Source organism: Triturus cristatus, chromosome 1_2, assembly GCF_964204655.1.
Source record: "Triturus cristatus chromosome 1_2, aTriCri1.1, whole genome shotgun sequence".
In the NCBI taxonomy this organism is placed as follows: domain Eukaryota; kingdom Metazoa; phylum Chordata; class Amphibia; order Caudata; family Salamandridae; genus Triturus; species Triturus cristatus.
Genome location: NC_140580.1, coordinates 521176733 through 521197182, shown reverse-complemented (window position 1 = coordinate 521197182; position 20450 = coordinate 521176733). Strand labels below are relative to the sequence as shown.

At 43.1% G+C, this 20450-nt stretch overlaps 1 protein-coding gene across 2 annotated transcripts in view; it reads right to left on the bottom strand.

Annotated features, from left to right (window-relative positions):
- Positions 1-6907: 6907 nt before the first annotated feature.
- CPN1 (carboxypeptidase N subunit 1) overlaps positions 6908-20450 on the bottom strand; it is a 125910-nt gene continuing 112367 nt past the window's right edge. For both annotated transcript variants that reach the window (XM_085606281.1, XM_085606282.1), the window contains exons 6-9: positions 20138-20277; positions 15991-16090; positions 11572-11690; positions 6908-7276 (exon numbers count right to left, since the gene is read on the bottom strand). In XM_085606281.1, coding sequence (XP_085462407.1) covers positions 7145-7276; positions 11572-11690; positions 15991-16090; positions 20138-20277 — 491 coding nt within the window. In that variant the 3' untranslated portion in view covers positions 6908-7144. The remainder of the gene's footprint in view (positions 7277-11571; positions 11691-15990; positions 16091-20137; positions 20278-20450) is intronic.

Here is a 20450-nt window from a genome sequence, read left to right as displayed (position 1 = left end):
ACATGTTCATCTTCCTGACCCACCAACATGACCTGTTCCAGTGAATTTGCGTTCAGTGTAATCCCCATGTCATGCTGATGGTGCGACCGCAACAAGCTGTCACAATATTTGGCGACAAAGACTTTCCCAATGGTCTCTTTGCAACGGAATTCAAACCTCATGATAGTGTTTCCCAGAGCACACATTTTTGCTCCACCATAACTCACTGGTTAGCAAAGAGATCTAGTGGATATTACATTCTCCCCCACTGTGTATAGTAGCCCAGACACTGCCAAAACCATTACAATCTTCTCATTTAACATTGAACAATATTTAGGCATAATGGCAGAATCAACATCAACCTCACTGACTCCTGAACCAGGGAGCCCATCTCCCAGGGCTCCCTCTCTGAGCCTTGTAGAGGCCCCGGAACCTCACCCTCTGGGGCCGCAATATACTTCTGAAGGGGAGGGAGCATGCGCTCCCTCCCCAAACCATCACAAGACTCCAGGGACCCCATCTTCCCGGGCCGATCACTTTATTTATGGGGAGGGAAGTTTAGAGCTTTTCTCTACTCAGCTTTTCTCTGCTTCCACTGGGCATGAGCAAACCTGTGCTCCCTGCCTGAAAGAGCATTGCCATGGAGTTGAAGTTCTCCCTGCCTGCGCTCTCACAGGCAGGGAAATGTAGTGTGCCAGGGACACTGCTGCCCTCAGCCCGAGGGGATGGGGGCCCCAGGGTCAGTGAATGGCAAGTGGCGGCAGCTCCACACCCAGTCCGCAAAAAATGCTTAGGTCCTGGGGGATGGGGTCCTGGTAGGACTCATGTGAGGCTTAGCGTGGTGGACACTTTCTAAAAAACAGCCTCAATGGAGGGGGCATCAGGGTCCTACAGAAGACTCCTGGGGGGTGCATGTCCCCCTCCCCATGTAAAAAAAAAACATTTAAAAATAAAGAGAATGTGAATGTGAAATGAGAGTAGTAGTTGCCTACTTCACATTCACTGATCCAGCTCGGGAGTGCCCTAAAGTCTCCTGCAAGGGCTTTTTCCCCAAAAATATTTTGCTCTATCCTGAAGCTGCCCCCTAACAGGGGCAGGGGCACCACCAACATTTTTTTTTTATGTTGTGGAGCTGCAGGGAGTGTAGCATCCCCCAGTAACATTAAAGAAAAACACAGTAAGACTCCTAGGTCATTGAATACATGACGCCCGGAGAGCTTACCATATTTTTTTAAAGCACTGTGAGCTGGAGCTCTATGCTCTTCAGCTGTAGTGCCAGGACCTCTTGTGGTGGGCTCTGTGGTTGCACTTTGTGGCCCAAAACATTTTTAAAAAAAGACTCCAAGACATGTTAATGTTTTTTATTTGAAAGGCTCTACCGCAAATATTTTATGACTATCATTTTCATTAAAATTTGATTATGGTTATTGGTGACTATTTGACATAGACAAAAGTTCTGCTTTATATATGTTGAAATGCTGACCCCTTGATAAAGTAAAAAATCCAGCTTTTTATATTTTAGAAATTACACCCTTTATATTGTTGCCAGCGTTCCGCGTCCAATCCCACAGCTCTTCGTGGCCAAAGGTTGTGTGCAGCAGAGAGCTGGGTATATGTGGTGGGGGGTTGGATACAGGGTCTCGCAACTATGCCCGTACCTATCGCCAGGCCCTGTGCCCAACCCGAAGCTGCACATAGGGATGGATATCTTACCTTTTGTTAAAGAAAACATGAAATTACCTCACATATTACATCACTCATGGCATGTTCTATGACATCATTGATAACATCACTTCAACGTCTAAACTGACATCATTGTTGAAAGTACTGTGCATCTGAGTGGTTGATGGCTGTATGGAAAAGGCCTGCATGGTAATTGCATGCGTTGTATTGTCATACATCCATGCTGCGACTCTCATCTAGGGTATCCTACAATGCTGGAACAGGGCCCTACATTGCCTGTACACCATTGACAGTGAGAGGTCAGACCACTGCTGGATGGGCTGTGGGCAAACGTGGACCATAACTGATATCTTGTGGAACAGCCCTAAGCTGGGAGATTACTGGAGGAAAGTAAAATGGGTAATTAAAGCAATCAAAGACATGTGGGTCCATGAGAAACCTACCAGGCTGGGTGCTTAATATTAGGTGGGGAAAGAGAAGGAGAATGGGGCAGGCACAGTAGTGAATTCACTGCTACTCACAACTAAACGGGCGATCCTCACCAAATGGGGGACACAACTGTAAGACTTTATATATATGAGCTACGGATAAAAATCACCTACATGTATGGGAAAACGAATGGAGCTTTTTGACGGTCAGGAGTCCATTGTTGGACTATTTTGTGAAAGACGATAGGTCACTCAAATGCCCAAGGACCTTCTGAGCAGCGCAATACAAACATATTGGGTGGCTTATGGATGAAGGGTATGGCTCAGATCCTGGGTGGGGCATAACTGGTGAATGGGGGGTAAGCCAAGAGGGGCCAGTCATCACTGTCTAGGTGGGATGGGTGTTTGGTTGCCTATAAATGCTGTATGTTGTAAAATCAATAAAAGGTTAGTGAAACCTAAATAGGGTGGGCCTTCTAAGCCTGGCAAACATTTGATTGATAGGCTGCCACATAGGGTGTCACTGTGGGAAACCCAGTGATACTCAGCCCTCTTAGTACTTTCCCATCCCTCCAAACTCTAAATGATCCCTATGTCTTGAGACCGATGAATGGCTATGGTAATACTGCTGCATTGCTGATGGTGAAAACGATCACACTTTCATTTGGACTCACTTTCTTGCTTGACTCCCTCAAGCCTCCTGGATTGTGCTTCTACTGATTAATATATTCTCAAATTGGACCAACTTAAATAACAATGACATGTATTTGTCCTTTTCCTTTTCTTTGCTATTGTGTTGTTACTTTAACACTTGAGCAACATTTCGAGACTTGTGTACCTCTGGGTGACTGGTAGTCTGGTTTCTGTCCAGCTAGGTGAAAGGCTCTGATCTACTGCATTTAGAAGGTGACCCCCTTGTTCTGGTAGTCAAATAAGCCATTAAGCTGTTGGGCCTTTTGGATACCATAGACCTTTTATGGTGGCTTAAACAAGAGGTAGCATATTTCATATGGTTACCAATAGTTTCATAGTTTTTTGCAATTCTCAAATCTGTTTAACCTCTCACCATCTTCAGAAAATGTTTGGGAAACATATGAGGTAAATGTATTTTTCCTCTCCCTGTTTAATGCCAGCACTTTGGGGGATTAATGCCTGGTTTTCATACCAACTACTACTATTAAATGTTGTTCAAACTTTTGCGTGAAACAATTTCAGACTCCGTCCCCTTGAGCCTACACTTTCAACGGATTGAGACCTGAGCGGGCCTTTGCTGGCCAATCTAATCATGGAAAATTACTTTTGCCTATATGCATCAATCGAGCAATCCAGAAAGAACCCCTAAGGACACACGACAAAGGCAGGATGCTTGATTCCACTGAAAGCATGTTATGTAGTTGGCTGATCATGCCAGTACTCTTTTAATCTTCAGAATCATTCAGACATACCACTTTTGTTTGGACATGCTAATTTAAGCTGAGTCTGCCCAAGTATGACTGTTCTAAGCACACAGAACCTTTTTGTTAACCTGACACAATTGAGAACTACATCTCTTAAATTAACATCTATAATAGTAAAACCCCATTCTTATGGCAGCAGCAGTCAACCACTGGCTGATAAATGTGATGTGGATTTATTAATATGTTTTAGCAGAACAACAACCAATAGCTGAGGGCAATGACATTTCAACTAGGGGTGGGCGAATAATTCTGCTTCACCGACGGAGTTCATGGAGATTTCCCCATTCCGCGTTCCACTTGGAATGCAGAGTTCTAGAAGAACTCCACCAACCGCCGCATGGCAGAGTTCGTCTCGCCAACATTAAGTTGTCAAGTGTGAATATGAATTTGCGTCCCCTAACGTGATTTTCAGACACTACAACTCATCCTGATGAGATTTCTCAACGCGGGCGGTCACGGCAGGTCACAACCGTTCCCGTAGAAAAAGCTGCTGCTCGAGTAGAAAATCTACTTGCGCAGCAGAAAAAAGCAGTGCTCTCTGGTGCATCGTGTGGTTGATTTTACAGCTTAGAACAAGCTCCCGGTGCTAAAAATCAGCATGATGTGCTGAATTCAGTCCACTCACGGAACTCCATGGAATCTCGATGAGTTTTAAGTAACTCTATGAAATTTCACTGAGTGAAACTCTGCGAGTTCCGCCCACCCCTAATTTTGACTAACTCTCTGCATAGTTTTGGTATAGATTCATTTAGTTCTGTGAAACTCCAGCATACAAGCATCATCAACGGCCATTGGAAATGCTACATATCTGTAAAAAAGATAAGTGGAGCAGCATGCTGGGAAGCATAACTCAGGGTCGGTTACAAGAAAGGAGAAGCATATTGAAAATCTAACACTTTCCCATTTGTAACTAATGGCACCTCTCCTGAATGGATTCCTACTTGGGAATTGTGGCATCGACTGACTTGGTGTACGGTGTGACTTCCCCACTTGTCACTCATGTACTCAAAGGCTTCCTGACTGGCTACCCAAGTGAGTATAATGTTTACTAGACACCAGGTGCTGCAAAATGGGTGGTGTGCCAACTGCAAACTCTGTCCACACATCGGTCCCCAACCATTCCCTTAGCCTCATGGGAGTTTCGGACATACCCTGCTGGATTTCTCTGGTGAAGGGAAAGTCCACTCATTATAATGAATTGTAAAATTAGGGTGAGCCATCCTAACATAGAGGCGACATCTACCTTTGTCACTAAAAAACGTTCCCCTCTACACAGGCGATGATTGTCCTTCCAAGAGAGGAGAGCCCAATAAGCAACAGGGATGATGGAAATGAGAGCACACATCTCTAGCATAGGGGCTGACTCCCCCAATCTAAGCGTGGACTCCACTCCTTTCCACTCCACTGCAGGCTGAATGAGGGGATTCCCCTCGATCACACCTTAGGGGAGGGGAAAGCCAGTAGACGCCAGAAGTGATAGAAATAGGGAGCTGCCCCCTTTATAGGGTATGACTTCCCCAAAGCCAAGCAAAGACCTCTAAGCCTTTTATCACCCTATAGGCTGCAGACTAAGAGGAAATGCATCCTCTGATAGTCCCAGCTCCTCTAGGAGGGATAGAGCCCACTAGAGACATAAAAAAGATATTGCTGGTTTTTCATATGGGTTGTGTGCTCAAGAGTTCTCCACACACAGGACCCAACTCCCACTGTGCGCAAAATGTCTTTCCTTCCCCCTGGTGGGCAGATTTTGCAGCAGTATAGGTATTACCCGCTTATACGCCCCAGTGCAATCAAAAGGAAAGCCCAGTAGTTTGACTCCATGCGCTATCAACAAAAAGGATGAAGGCTGCTGTACCCTAGACTGCATCAATCATGGGAACAGCAAGGCTGGAATGGCGAGCATCTCCTATTTACAATAATGCCCCTGCCAAAAGAATCCCTGCTCTTACATTGTAACCGAATCACGATCCGTGAGTAGGCATCCTTTGAGAAGCTGGTAGTGCCCTCTGAATAGTATTCCTCCTCTGAGATCCTAGCGCCAAAGCTTCAATCCTCTAAGGCAGGGCAAGTTGGAAAGGTGGAAAGGCGAAGTTGTCCTTATACTTTAACTGTTAGAAGTTGTGCAGCTATGCTTTTGATGTGAATTTATTGCAAGTAACAAAGAGTAGCAAAGTGGCACGTGTAATTTTAGGCGCAGGCAGTTACAAGTGCAAATTTGTTGTTTGGGCTTTTATAGTAATTGTGATACCCTCACGGGTGACAAGTAGCGCTCTACAAATCTACTGATTGATTAACTGATTGATAGTACCATTTTTGCATGTGCTCAAAATTATTTACCTGCTGTGCACTGATCTGCTATGTAATTTACACATTTGCTTCTGGACACAGCATATTTTGCTGAGTGAACTGACCCTCTTTTTTTCTACAGGGCTTTTACTGAGCTAGATTTGGTAACATTTGCCATTATGGCCACGATTACAAGGTGCCCAGATTTATATGTAGGGATAGTGGCCAGAAATAATGTTTCCATGCGGTATCCTTGCACATAAATCCAACCATCACAATCATTTGTCTCCTGAATACAGTATGACGTATGGACCCCCAGATTTATAAGGGAAAATACTCTTTTGAGTTACCACCTGCACTTAGCAGTTGGTCATTGTAAACAAAGGGACCAGTGTGGGTTGGGTAGTGGGAGGCGAGGTCTGGAGAAGACGTCAGAGCACAGCAGACGCTCTGGACTGGGAAGGGGTAGCACGTTGTGCTCCCCATGCCATAGAAGGCAATCAGATGGGGGCGGGGCTGACTCCTGGCTGTTCTTGCTCTCCACACATCGTGTAATTTTAATGGATGGTAAAATCGTGTCCAGCGTGCCAGCAACTGGGATATTTAAGGATGGGAACACCTGGTCCAATAGAATTGTGTAGGGTGGAGTACATCTCCGTTCAACATATAATTGAGACAAAGGTTTTGTGGGAGTTACCCTGATCATTCAAGAGTAAGCCGACACCACTTTGTTCGTACCTTTTATGATTTCCTTAATAGCAATTCTGACAGTACATGGTACCGCTTAGAGATGCGCATGTGAACGTAGAGTTCCATACATCTATTTAAGTGCAACTTGTTAGTGCACCGAACACCTCAAAGGTACCATGGGAGACTGCAGATTTGCATATGGTAGTGAAAGAATAATAAGCTGTCAGGTTTAATGCTGAGAATGTTTCAGATCAAGTCTTTTAGGGCAGGTTCCATTGTCTCTTCAAGTACAAAAATCTGCTGATAGATGATCTCGGTCAGGTAACATATTCACTGTTCAATAAGTAAAGAGAATGCTCCAAAAATGCCTTGACGACTCTCAGATAATTACCGGAAGAAAGTTTATTGTTAAATCAATGTGTTATTCTATTAAATTGTCAATACTTAAATAAGATATATATAAAGTGACAAAATAGTATCCATATTTATTGGTGGCTTCTTTCATTACTTGGATCACGAGCATGAATTTATCATGACTGCACGCTGGCCTTTTCTCAGTCCACGTTCATGCTCATCCCTGAGGTCCTGCGTGATCTTCGACTCCACCTCAGAAGGGAACCCCTACCTCGGCGATACCATCCTGGCAGCTCTAGGAATTATTTTTTTTGAATGTCCTTTGCTGTTTAGGTTCTTGATTGGAATCTTCTCACCTCTTGATTCCTCTGATTTGCGTGGGTAGAGCAGAAAATCTTGCTGCAGAATAAAATAAAATGTTATACTTTATGTTGTTTGGTAAACCCCACACTCAAAAGGGCACCAATAAAATATATACCTTGTTTCATTACAGTTTGCTTTGCTTAAGCTTACAATGTCTTACTCAATGTAAAAGTCACTTTATGAAATTATAGTTAAAAATAACACAGATTGTATCCATAACACTCTTAATATCAACATAAGTACTTCAACAATTTACTATTTAGTGCATCTTAATTTGGATATGTCAATATTACATGTTTCAAGTAAGGAAATGCCTCTTTTTGCATGGTCACTCACAAGTTTTTCGACTGATGCTGCTTTTTTTCCAACTCTGTGCTAACCAGACCTCAGTGCCAGTACCCTGACCCTAAAGTGTGTGTCGAATTGGTTGTACCGAATTAGAAATGGCTAACTTACCTGTAAGCCCCTACCCAGGGCATGTAAGTTAGAAAGGTACTGCATGGCATGCAGCACTGATTGTGCCACCCTGGTGGCCCCCAAAGTAAAACATGTCTCTGAGTCGGCCACTGCAGACTGGTAGAGTAGTGATGCACTGCTAGCCTGACTTTGTCCTTGAAAGCAATGGCAAAGCCAGCACTTCCCCTGGACATGTGTGTAACTCACCCCTTTCGCAGGCCTACCGAGCCCTAAAGGCAGGGTGCAACATATGACCCAGGCAGGACATGTGCTTTACATACCCCAGCAGTAAGGCATGCAAAACTACAGTTTTACCATGGAAAGACTTGGTCGCCCAATTTTAGAGTGAAGGGTTACACACTGAACCTTGCGATGTGCTAACTCTTAAAAGGCAAGTCAATTGTAATGTGCACTCTGTATGTAGCCTAGATCCGTATTATAGATGGATCAACGTTAGAGGCTATTAAATCAAACACAGCAGCGGTTCCTCTGCGAGAGTGGAGGAGCATCGCCCCCACCACACTGCTGGGAAGAACGTGTCAAATACAAAATGGTAATAAAATGATTTCATTACCATTTTATTTTTGATGTTTTGTGCCGGCAAATGGAGTAAGAAGGCAGCGCCAGTGCGTCAATGCTGCCAATGATTGACAGCAGTGAGTAGTGGCCACTTAAGTTTGAAGTGTGCATTTTGGTTTGGCCTACTACCTTCCTACGGCCAAACCGACATGCGCAATTCAAACGTCTCCAACTCGGCTGACTTGGGACAGCTGGGTTGGAGAGCAGGCACAAGCCAGCAGTGCCTTTTGGAGCGTGCAGACAGCCCGCTCCAGCAAATCAAGACGCTTTACTCATGCTGCTTAACAGCATAAGACCAGTCTTTTTTGGATGAGAGAGTTGGATGTAGGCTTCGCGCTCGGAGGACATGCTGCAGAACAACGAGGAAATGCTGCTGAACGGCGAGCGGCAGTGTAAGGTAAGTGATTTTTTATGTGTATATTTATATTAATGTGTATATTATGTGTATTTGATATGTGTATAATTGTTGCGCCCAGAGATGTGCCACCAAACGCCACTGATCAAACATAAGAGAGGTTTTTGTACAGCACACATGCTTAACTCGCGTCTCTGAAGGTGCTCCCAAAGGAACAAAAAAATGGCTGGCTGAAATCAAGTATTTGTCTAGGCTCACAACATTTGGTCGAGCAATACAGCCAGGAGCGATCCCAAATTTTACGATTTTTACACTTTGCAGTTCAGCCACCAGATGGGTATTTCTTTCTGACATCAAAGGTTAGTGCTTTGTCCTTATGCTTGGAGGATGTGATTATACGTGACAGGCAGGCTCCACATTTTATTTTTGGTAGTTTTTCACAATGCAAACCTTGCACAAGGACATCAAAATGCTTCACAAGAGACACAGACTATGTTACGCCTTTTTGGTTTGGCACAGGGCGGTTTACATGATACTTAGTCGAGGTGGGAATTCAAACCTGGCTGTCTGTTGTGCATGGTCAGCAGCTGTAGTCACTAGACCACATCATCTTTGGTAAATGTTTGACTCATTTTGGGCTCAAGGTTCTGGGAGGACCTCAAGCCGAGTTGGAGCCAGGCTGCTGGATCGAGCATAGCTTGAGCTTTCAGCGGCTTCCCCACCTCTGATAAGAAACATTGATCTCCACGTAAGGCAGGGCCAGGCTTTTCTGGAGCGTGCTCACCCCCGTCCCCATGATTCACAATGCCAAATACATTGCTGCAACTCTTTTAGGGAACATGGCAAGTCCTGGCATCCTGTGCTCAATGCTGATTTTTTAGGCTGGCTGCTCCTTTTGCTCACTGCATAGCAAGCTGTGAGAAACTCAGAAGAGCGTACTCGGCAGGGGTGATGAAGCTGGGTGTACAGTTATACTGTGACATGATTTTGTCTGAAAACCATATAAATGTTTTGACCTACACCATCCACTCAGGAGTTTAGACTTTGAACTAGTGCCATCTGGGTGGGTGGAGCAAGTCATGGTTTGATCTGCCCCGGGCTAAGTGAGAGAATTATTAGATTGGTATCAAGCCTAGCAGTTGGCCTGACTCCTAGTGTATGAACTTTGCTCCCCCCTTCTACCGCATATTTTCCTGTCACTGTGCTCTAGTATGAATTAAAGCAAACCACCAAAACAGGGGTTGACTGTGAATGACCAGAATGAGCAACCACCCCAAACTCTGCCAAGTTAATGACCTATGTTGATGGTGCTGTACAAACTGAATAAATATGATAGTGGCAAGACTACCTGCCTCACAAAGATCCTTAAGGCGATCCATGACACATACCCTGCGCTGCAAGTCAATATAGACAAGGGGCTCCGTTCTGAGTTCCTCATTTCATACCCAGATGACTCTCCCTGTGAGACGACAAGGATTACAAGTTGTTTCCTCTGGAATGTGGAATAACATGTGTACCTGGGAGCACAGTCTAATTTTGCCTTTTTTACCTTCTGGGGGAAACCGACTTACTGTTACCTACACAAAGTGACTGGACATGTCATGCAATTAATTGGTGGCCTGGGATCTGCAGTGAAGACGCTTAAGGAAAAGATGGAAGGACTGATGGATCTACTGCGATTCCCTGAGTATATCTCCAGGGATAAAGGTATTGGGCTGGATTTCGTGGGGATATAAATACAGCCATTTGCAAATAAAATGGTGGATCCAGGTGGTATTCTAACCAAAGTCTAAAAGCTAGTTCCACGAGGTCTTGATATCAATTTTTACACCCGTCAATCTAGGCAGTAATACATTGAGGGGTGGCTGCATCACCCCGGAAATGCTTAGCGCACATCCTATCTCTTTAAATAAAATCCAAAAGGACACAGAGGTTCGATTTCTTATTGTAATGCAACATTGAAATTGGTGTTGAAATATTAACGCAGTAGTTGTCCATCTTCGTATCTGCCCTGGTTTCAGACCAGCGACATGGGTTTGTCATTGGCTGGACCATCACTGAGCAAACAATATGGTAGCTTCCCTCTTAGCTAACCCCCCAGGAGAAGGAACAGCTATTTTGTTGGATTCTGAATAGGTTTTAGAGAGTCTCATATTTTTGTAATGAAAAGGTTAGATATTGTTGATAAATTATCGCATGGGTTACTCTGCTTTACACTGTTTCAAAGGCCTTTCGACTGAGAAAACTCTGGGCTGATGATTAACCCAGGGTTAGAGACAACCTAAAGATTTTGCATGGAGCTATATGTGACTGTGATTTCCAATGAAAAGGTACTGAATTCGTTTAGGCTGAGTCCTGTTGGGTTGAAATGCTCCTCAACACTGGTGATGCGGTGATATGCACAAGAGACCCAGTGAAAGCAACAGCTCTCATTCAAAGAGCAGCTCACGAGGGTTTTCGGGACAGAAACCTTTCTAAAAACAGCCAGTATGAAAACAAATTCCCTTAAACACGAAATTGTCTGGGAGGCAACAGTATTCATAACATAAATAAACTACAAGACATTGCTCCCGTATAGTAACAGCCAAAGGGAGAGAAAGCACCATTACAAAAGAAAAGTGTTGCCTGGGCAGTGTGGAGGGCTTCATAGTAGATCAGGTGTAATTCTGAGTCTGAAGAAAAAGATACAGTTAAAGTCATTTACATGGTTAAGTGCTCTTTGCTGACATCTGTGTTTTGCCTACAGTTAATAGGTTCAAATCCTGACAAGGCTAGCTCAACCTTTCATCTTTCCGAGTACAAATGAGTTGGAATATTGTGTCGCTGGTTATATGTGGCAAAAAACACAAGGGGTCCATTAACAACAAGGAACATATTTTTTTCATAGATTAAAGTTGGGACTGTAATATTGTAATGCGAGCCAAATATACCACAAACTCACCCTAGTAGCTCCAGCTGGGCCAACAGTGACATCTCTGATGTCAGTAGAATAACCTGGAGCTGACGCAGTCACACTATATGTCCCAGGCAACAGCAACCGAAAGTAGTCACCCATTTCACCTAGACAGCAAAAATATAATTCATGGTATTAGGTGAGCTGCAGGAACACACATTGCTTTTCAGAAGGAAGGAGGCAAATGGCAATATTGGAGTTTGGCAAGACCAGAAATATTTTGTAGACCGGTTTTGCTTTGGTGCGAGATACTGAAATTCAGAAACCTTTACAACTCTCTAGGTCTGAGTTTCAATTTCTTGATAGAAACTTTGCGCAGATACCTTGCACTGCACCAATAGTAAAAGTCAGATATTTGAGTAAGGACTTCATAAACCATTGGCTGGACCTACTGTTAATTGAGTTCCGGCTCCAGAGGGGACCTGGCCCGGCAATTATGTCTGGATGGTCTTTTGTGGTTGTTCGCTGTCTGTAATGTCAGAGAGAAGCTAGCACATGATGGGAATATAATGCTGCTCACAGTAGCTCAGATGAATCTAAGATTTTAACTCATCCCTTTTTAATCCTTATATGTGATTCTCTCTTGCTAGGACTGGTATGTCCAGACATGGGTTCCAAATACGCTGTGCGACAGAACCTGCCCCTCACTGATCAGGTCCAATCAGGGCTAAACCCATTTGGGGATGCTTGTGTTCCTCTTTCCCATTCAGAGAGACCTAGGCCTGAGAGGTCCATCTAGACCTTCCCTTAGGGCCTTGGTGGTCCTAATTTGCATGTGATTGGTCTACGTCTAGAATGACACAGAAGAGTAAAAAAATAATAGAATGGAATGATGCTGTGAGTGATTACCAGTGGCTCAGATTAATTCATCATTCCACCCATCTTTTTTGTGTTGCTCATCAGATTCTTAGCATGTAAACAAATTTGCAGCTAGAGAGTGTTCAGTGTAACAGTCATCGTGATACAATGGGAGTTAAAAAAAAAAGTGACCTTTGACCCCTCACTCACACACTGTAAGTCAATAAACTGTTTTACTGAATTTATTACTATGCAATATTGAATTCCAAACGAGTGTGTCACCAGTGAGTCACTATCTTTACCACTGCACCCAAAGGGATCCAAATACTATAGCTACACAAATCAGAAGAGAGACTTTCATAGGTAGCAGTTGTCTACAGAAATAGAGATGCATAAATACAGTGCTGCCAAACAGGAACACATGGGACACGAGGTGGAGACTTAGGTCATATAAGGGGGCCAATGTGCAAGGCCATTTTGAACACATCCAAGTCCAGTAGCATAACATGACATAACATAGCATAGCATAGTATAAAATAACATAACATGCATGTAAAGCGCACATTGACCCGTAGGCATCTTGGTGCTGAATAACAGATGTTTTTTGTTACCCAACTCAGTAAAACATTAAAACATTAGAAAGATTTTGACAGAGGTCCTATTACTTTCCTTCATATACTCTAGTGAGATAAAAGGTAGAAAGAGGTGAGGTTTAAATTCTACAAGACACCTTAGGGAAGTGATTATAACAACTGATTTAACCTGATTAAACCAGCAAGTGCACACAGGATGCTCTAGAGGGTTGAAGAGAAACTGTCAAGGTGAAAAAGGAAAATCATTGGCTCCAGAGTGGCTGGGGCTAGCACTCTAGGACTGGAGGATGGATTAGTGAGATGTGCTGTGCTCAGCTGCTGCAGTGAGACAGCAGAGTAAGGGAACAAACCCCACCCAAAAATGCCTTCAATTCAAATTTGATCGCATAAATATGCACCAATAAATTTTCTCACGGTTCAACAGCAATCTGTGTTCAGGCCTCTTTCCAAAGGTAGTGTGTGTGTGTGGACAGCAGCACTTCACACATTACCAGTGGAGACCCAATGATATCACTGGGGGTCTCTAAAATATTGATGATTCTAAAAAGCACGAGACTCTACACAGCAGTAAAGGGATTTTTTATGGAAATGTCAGACCCTTCGAGATCCCTTCCAGGTGGTTGTATTACTGAATATCAACCCCCAGAATGTTGTGGTATAAGAATATTGAGGATAGACTAGTGAAGGACAGAATGTTGGAAGTTAAGTGCATATAGGGAAGTATAGATTCACTATTACTGTCTCCACATCTATGTATCTATGAAAATATATGTACAGCATAGGTATATCAATACCTAACTTCTCACACACATATATACATCTGAAGTTAGGTATAGATAATCTAGACTTAATTACCTGTGGATATATATATATTTTTTGCACTCAATATTCTGTTCCGTCAATATTCTGGGGTGGATATTCCGGACCATATGGGGACACATGCTATAAAGTTTCTAATGGAGGTTCTTATTTCTTGATTTTTTAGCGAATTTCCTATCAACCTTCTTAAGGTACCCAAAATAATTATGTGATCTTAGATACAGCATCCTTCCCATATAAAGAAATATTTAAGAAGATGCTATCTTCTAGCATGTTTTTTGTAATTTTTCAAAACTGCACTGAAGCTGTTTCTGGTAAATGCAAATCCAACATCTTCCAACTCATCTATGAAAACTGATTTCAGGTAGACAAGCTTGTACTGCTTATGAAAATGCCTTGCCTGCAACCTAGTTCACTGGGGAAGCAAACTGGTGTTGGAAAGGAAGGTATAGTGAGGTTGTGGAGCCCACATTAGTGATTTTGACTATTTAAGCAGTCTTCCAATAGCAGCACTGGCTCAGAGCTTGCTTTGATCAATTAATGTGTTGTGCACCTGTCATGTGAGATCTAAAATGCAAAAGTTGGACTGTCACTTTTCACTCCACTCCTGCGCCTAAAATGGACCATGATTAGTGTCATTGGTATGAATAAACGGCCAAAGTTAATGGGTGTGTTATCTGTGCTGTGTGGTATGTGACAGACGTGCACTTGCAGCTCACATTTTTGAAGAATAGACAGGAAAAAGTATTGACAAAGCCAATTGGTCTCGCCTTTGTTATCTGTTGATTTTGATCAGGATTTTCCAAAGTCAATCCTGGATGGCCAGATTCATGCCAGATATTTAGCATATCCCCATTTAGTTAAATGTAGTTATCTTAAAAATCTGGCATGGATCCGGCTCTCTGGGTCTGACCCTGGAGAACCCTGATTTTGCAATGCCGTTTGGTGAACCTGTACAGCATTGGCAACATACTGTGCAGTGCGGCCAAAAATAAAGAAAAAGGTTCATTGATGCAGCTTCAGCACGTGCATCATTTTTCAGGAGTAAGCATGCGTAATTATGCATGCACGCCTACAAAATGACGAGGGTGCCACTTTTTAAAAATGTATAGTTCTGAAATGAATCAGTAAATTCAAAAAAAGGAAAAAAGAAGCTGCTCAAAAGCGCTTTTTTTTAAGGCGGTTGGAGGGAAGCACAGGCGAGAGGGTGGGGGAGGAGGAAAAGCAGCACACATGGGAGAGTAACATGAGAGGCCAGGGGAGAAGCACATGAGTGAAAAAGTAGCAGAGTGTGAGGGATGAAGGGAGATTGGCTGGGGAGAAGAACACAGGGGAGAAGAACACAGGAGAGAGAGCTCGCAAACACGTAGGAGACAGCAATACGGAGAGAGGGGGTGAGTATTTGGCAGGAGGGAGAAACACATGAGAGAGAGAGCTGGAAAACACATGCACTCTCCTGGAGTGCTTATGAAAGAAGAAATAAAGTAGTTCCCTTAAAGTGAGCAGTGGAAGGATAGAAGCCAGCCAGTCAGAGAGATGGTAAAGAGGATATGCTCCAGGGGAGTGAAAAACAAAAGATGGAAAATCTGGGCCCATGAAATCCATTGAATAAGTTGGAAGCAAATAAAAATGACAGTAAACCCAACCAATTGTAAGAAATGAACAGGCTGCAAGACCCTGTAAGTTCTATGTAAGTTCACAATAGGTCTTTTGCAACCAAACAGCTTGTGCTGTCTGGTAAGCTTAATCTAAATAAGAGGGGTGTGAATAACTTGCAATTGGTGGCCCTGATTGAAAACAATAGAAGCACAGGAAGAGAAAAGCTGGACAAAACTGGAAAGTAATTGCATCCAAGAGAAGACATCCAAACTTAATGTGGTACACTAACAGTAGCATGGACTGTTCAAAGGAAGCACAATTTGCAACACGTAAGTCTTTGATTAGAAAGCTACTGACCAGACAGACATTTCACAGGCTCAGGAGTGTGTGACATGTCACACAGTTGTTTATTCACACTACTTCATACAATTTCCAGTTTGTAGTAAACATTCACAAACTGGGTCACTGATTCGAGGTATCTTGGAAGGCTTCAAAACACACCATGATCCAGCTGCCTGACCCTATCATACAGAACAATCAAAAGGGAACCACTGATTGGAGGTGCTGTTTAGGAATATTCAGTGAGAGTGAAATTTACCAGAGGTGATGTCATGTTTGATCCCACTCACGGAGATAACAGCATTGGGTATGCCATTATTGTTCTCATCTGTGATCAGCCCTTTGATCCCCTGGTGGACCTGAACTTATCCAACGGAGACACATAAACACACAGGGAAGAAGAAAGATATGTGAATTAGTTTTAGCATTAATGAACAATGTATTGTAATATGATTGCTACATAGAAAATATACAAAAGCACTGTCTCTGACGACATTAATCCTGCTCTACTCAATACATGTACAAACACCAATTGTCAAAGCCAATGGGTCTAGCGATGGCTGCTAACTTTTTGGCTTTGTTGGCCCTTGCTTGCTCTGTCATGGGTTTTGTAAAACTTTATTGTTGGATGAGCTATCAGACCCTTGCCAATATAAAAAGGAACAATATTTTTACAAACTCAAAAAGACCAGTGTCATATTAGTCTCTTGCAGTGAATTGAACAACTTTGTGTATCGGTGGACTACTTGTGAAAAAACAGAATGCTGTCACGCACAGTTAACTAAGCCACTGGCTGAAATGGGCTGACCCATTGCCACATGCCTAATGCTGTAGTGAGTGGAATAAAAATGTGAATGATGCAACTACAGACCAATGAATTAAGAGGGCTGGCTGAAAGACCCTAATTATACAAATAATTTTAATAAAATCAAAAGGCCTTGGCTAACTCCAAACCTAAATAAATGTTGGCAAAGCCAACAAGTCTGATGTTGGATGCCAGGCTTTTAACTTTGCCAATGCTTGTTTTGATTGTGAATGGATTTTTTATGAAGGCAAACATTTTATTATAACAAGCAATATCTAAAAGCCAAAGTGTATATTTGTTTGGAAATATGTACATTGCAGATGTAGTCCCTGGCACTGAAGCAAACTGCTTATATTGTGGATGTGCACAATTTGCAGAGTCCTGCCTCTCACAGTCAGGTAAGCGACTGGCTGAAGTAGGCTGACTCTGTGCCCAATGCTGCATTCTATGTTGGGTGGAAGCAAAATGTGAATGACACTACAGCAGACCAATGAGGGCACGACAGCACGAGGCGAAGGCCATCAGTACAAATTTAGAAATGTGAACAGCTGAGCTCCAGTATGTGTGTGGTTCTGGGTCCACAGAGCGTGGAGAGCTGTATGGGAACTCAGGCCTCTGTCACTGGGCATTTACTGCACACACCCTCTCAGGCTGTGGCCCATCCCCCTCAAAGGCACATTGGCTGCAATGCCTTTGAGGGTCATCACCGACTTTAATTCTTTAGTTGACTTCAATTGGTTTGCGGAGGGTCACGTATCTTTCCTCTATTGGCCCACCGTAAATAGTTAAAGCAGAAATGTGTCCACCATCAACACTTCCCGATTTCCAATGAGGTCCACCTCTGCTTGCTGTCAATAGCTGCTGCTTGGACTGGCCAAGAATGTATGCAAACAGAATGCAATGCCGGTCAACGCTCGTGGACCTGCGATGGCTTCTTACATGGGCAGTTCTATTCCCTAATGTTCGTCAACGGCGTTTGATGCATTTGTGATGAGGGTATTAGACTCATATTCCTAGCATTTTTGCACAGATTTACCCAGCCTAATTACTTATTATTACATACAATCCACGGTACCAGTCACTCCGCCATTTCTCCTGAGGACACTCATTTATGTCCCAAGAGGGAGAAAGATGAGGATACAGATCAATAGTTTGATTGACTTTAGAAGATGTGCCTTGTACCCGTGAGGACATACTGTATTTTAATAGCGATGAAATATAATGCCAGATGCAACCAAAGGACTGTGATTATTATGTTTTCTGTTTATGGCATGGGTCCACAATCATGGTAAGTAACTTTATTTGTCATGCACACTGTCACTGGTGGTTATGCATAGCGGGCATTTGAGTTATTTGATAATGTTTGCTCCATGTAAATATCCTGCGATATTTATCACCGCAATCACATATTGGATTAGAAAAGGAAGAGGTATGTAAATCAGAAGTGGAAACAAGATGCCTGTATTGCAATCTGAACCGTTCTTCATAGGTATTTAGGGAAAGGCTCCTCTTCTACCAAACCTACGGGTTTCATCTTGTCTGAAAACCTTGCAGGAGACACTGCAAGTTTAGCACCAAAACTGTGGGTGTGTGAAATTGAGAGGAGTGCATGAAGAATCCGCCACACTTCACAACTTTGAGAGTACTGTGGGAATATGCAACTGCAGGTGCAGTTGAAGAGCTGGGCACTGTGCATCTTGACTGAGTAGTGTCGTCACGTGTTTCTCTTTTCAGCTCTATCGACAGGACCATGTCATTTGTTCGTAACTCTCCCCTTCTTGTGTTGGCCCTCGTTCCTCCTCAAAGGGTGAGTCCAGCGTTGACTGACATAGAATAAGGCTTTATACACCCACGCTCCTGTGAGCATCACTTGCCGCTATGTCATGGAGCCCAGGGCACAATCTTGAATTGGGGCAGACCCATCCACACAGGCAAGGTGCAGAGCGTAACTAATGCGCCTTCCTCCAAACTAAAGGTCCTTGGGACTCTCCACTTGGGAAATGTTATAGCTGAAAATTTGACTAATATCATTATTGCCTACTTATAGCTTTGCTCCATTTCCATTTTTTACACTATTTTTATTTTATTCTTCAATTTTGTGTATTTTTGATTTTCTTTTATTTATTTGCATTGATATTTCTTGTATTGATATCATTGATTCAGTGCCTTTTGTTTAGGTTTGCGTTATATATATAACATACATGTACACACATATACACATACTTTTAGGTTATGTATGGAGCCCCATATCTACCTGGTTAGGGCTGTATGAATGTTAAAAATATGTATATATGCGTGACACTCCTAATAGAAGCAGCAAAGTATATCTGGGCATGGAAAAAATATCTTGGTTTCTCCGCAGAAACTGATTCTACGTTTGAAAATATTGTAAGCCCTTTAGACTTTCATTTGGTGGCCAAAAGGATAATTCTTCTTGTTACAGTGCTGATGAAAGTCCTTCACCGTGATGAATGCGAGAATGGGTAAATGGATAGATGAATGGATACATGAGAGAATGCATGGATGGATGATTGAGTGAGTGCATGGACAGATGCATTACTAGATGACTGCATGGGTGTAGGGTAGATGAAGCTCTAATGGCAATATGTGGTGACAAAATCACAGTGTAGGGACAAACGCAGTGCGTGGGGTGCGGGAGCACTTTAGTGAAATCGATTAGTGTGAGGGGGTGTGTTGGGAGGGATGTGTGTGTGGGAGAAGTGGTTAATAGAAGTGGGGGAATGTGGGAGACAGATGCACTGTACCCATTACAGGGACAGTGCACCTGGAGCAAAATGTATAGGCCTGGTCAGTGCATGCATTTCTATGTGCAGGCCTTAGTGTTTTGGAGGAGAGTGAAGCCTGGCTGATCCCTCCTCTCTTACTTGCCCAGGAGTACCCAACACAGACCTGCTCCCAGGGGACAGGAATGGGGCCATCTGTGGAACTGTCATGATTCTTCATATTTAAGACTCACATGAACTGCTTCCCTGTTCACTCATGCTAATATTTGTAGGCTTTTTAGCAAGCATTTTCCATTGTGGAGATACTGTGCAATGGCGATTTAGCAGTGCCCAGTGGCACTGATGAACAACTGTGGGGGCCAAGGATTCAACACCCTTTATAGGAACCCTGTGCATCACACATTGTGACTTTCTGAGCAATTCTTGGTATACTCGTATCATTGCTGTACAAATGAAACGGCCATATGCTGACGCAGTCGCAAATATGTGATGAATAACAGCTACAATCTAATAATGGTTGATGAACGTGTGCTGATCAATATGTGAATGAATCCTACAAATACCAGTGGCAGAGGTGGGCGGGTCTTTTGTTTGCCTTAGGCAACCTAGAATTGCAGTTGGCTGCAGCCAATGAAAACCTTCTGTCTGGGCCAATGTGGAGGACACCCACAAAGTAAACAATGCACTGTATCTGTCACGCAATGTCAATTTCACACTGGCAGCACCAATGAGGAAAAACAGTGGAAATACAGTGGCTGTTGCTAATGGCCCTCTATCCGCCATTTTAAATTCCTGATTAATGTTACTACATGTGATTGTATTGCATGTTCCTGTATTAACTGGCGTTGGTGAGTTACCTCTTCTATGTAGGCAATAAGAGCTTCACGGTTTCCAAACCACTCCCTTTCCAGCTCTTCCTGCCGTGGAAACTTGTTGCAGCTCAGCTCCAGAGTAATTTCAAAGCAGTTTGAGTAGAGATAGTTAAAATCTTGCATGCCTGTAAGGACAATGAACAATTTGTAAAACAAAAATACATCAGTAGAGTTGATTGAAAAGTAAAGGATTTGCAGAACTAGAGAATAAATCTTTGTGTATCGACCTGCGCCCTTTCATACAGCGTCATGAATGGGAAGGCATTTGTATGAAAATGGAGTGAAACTATTTTCTGGC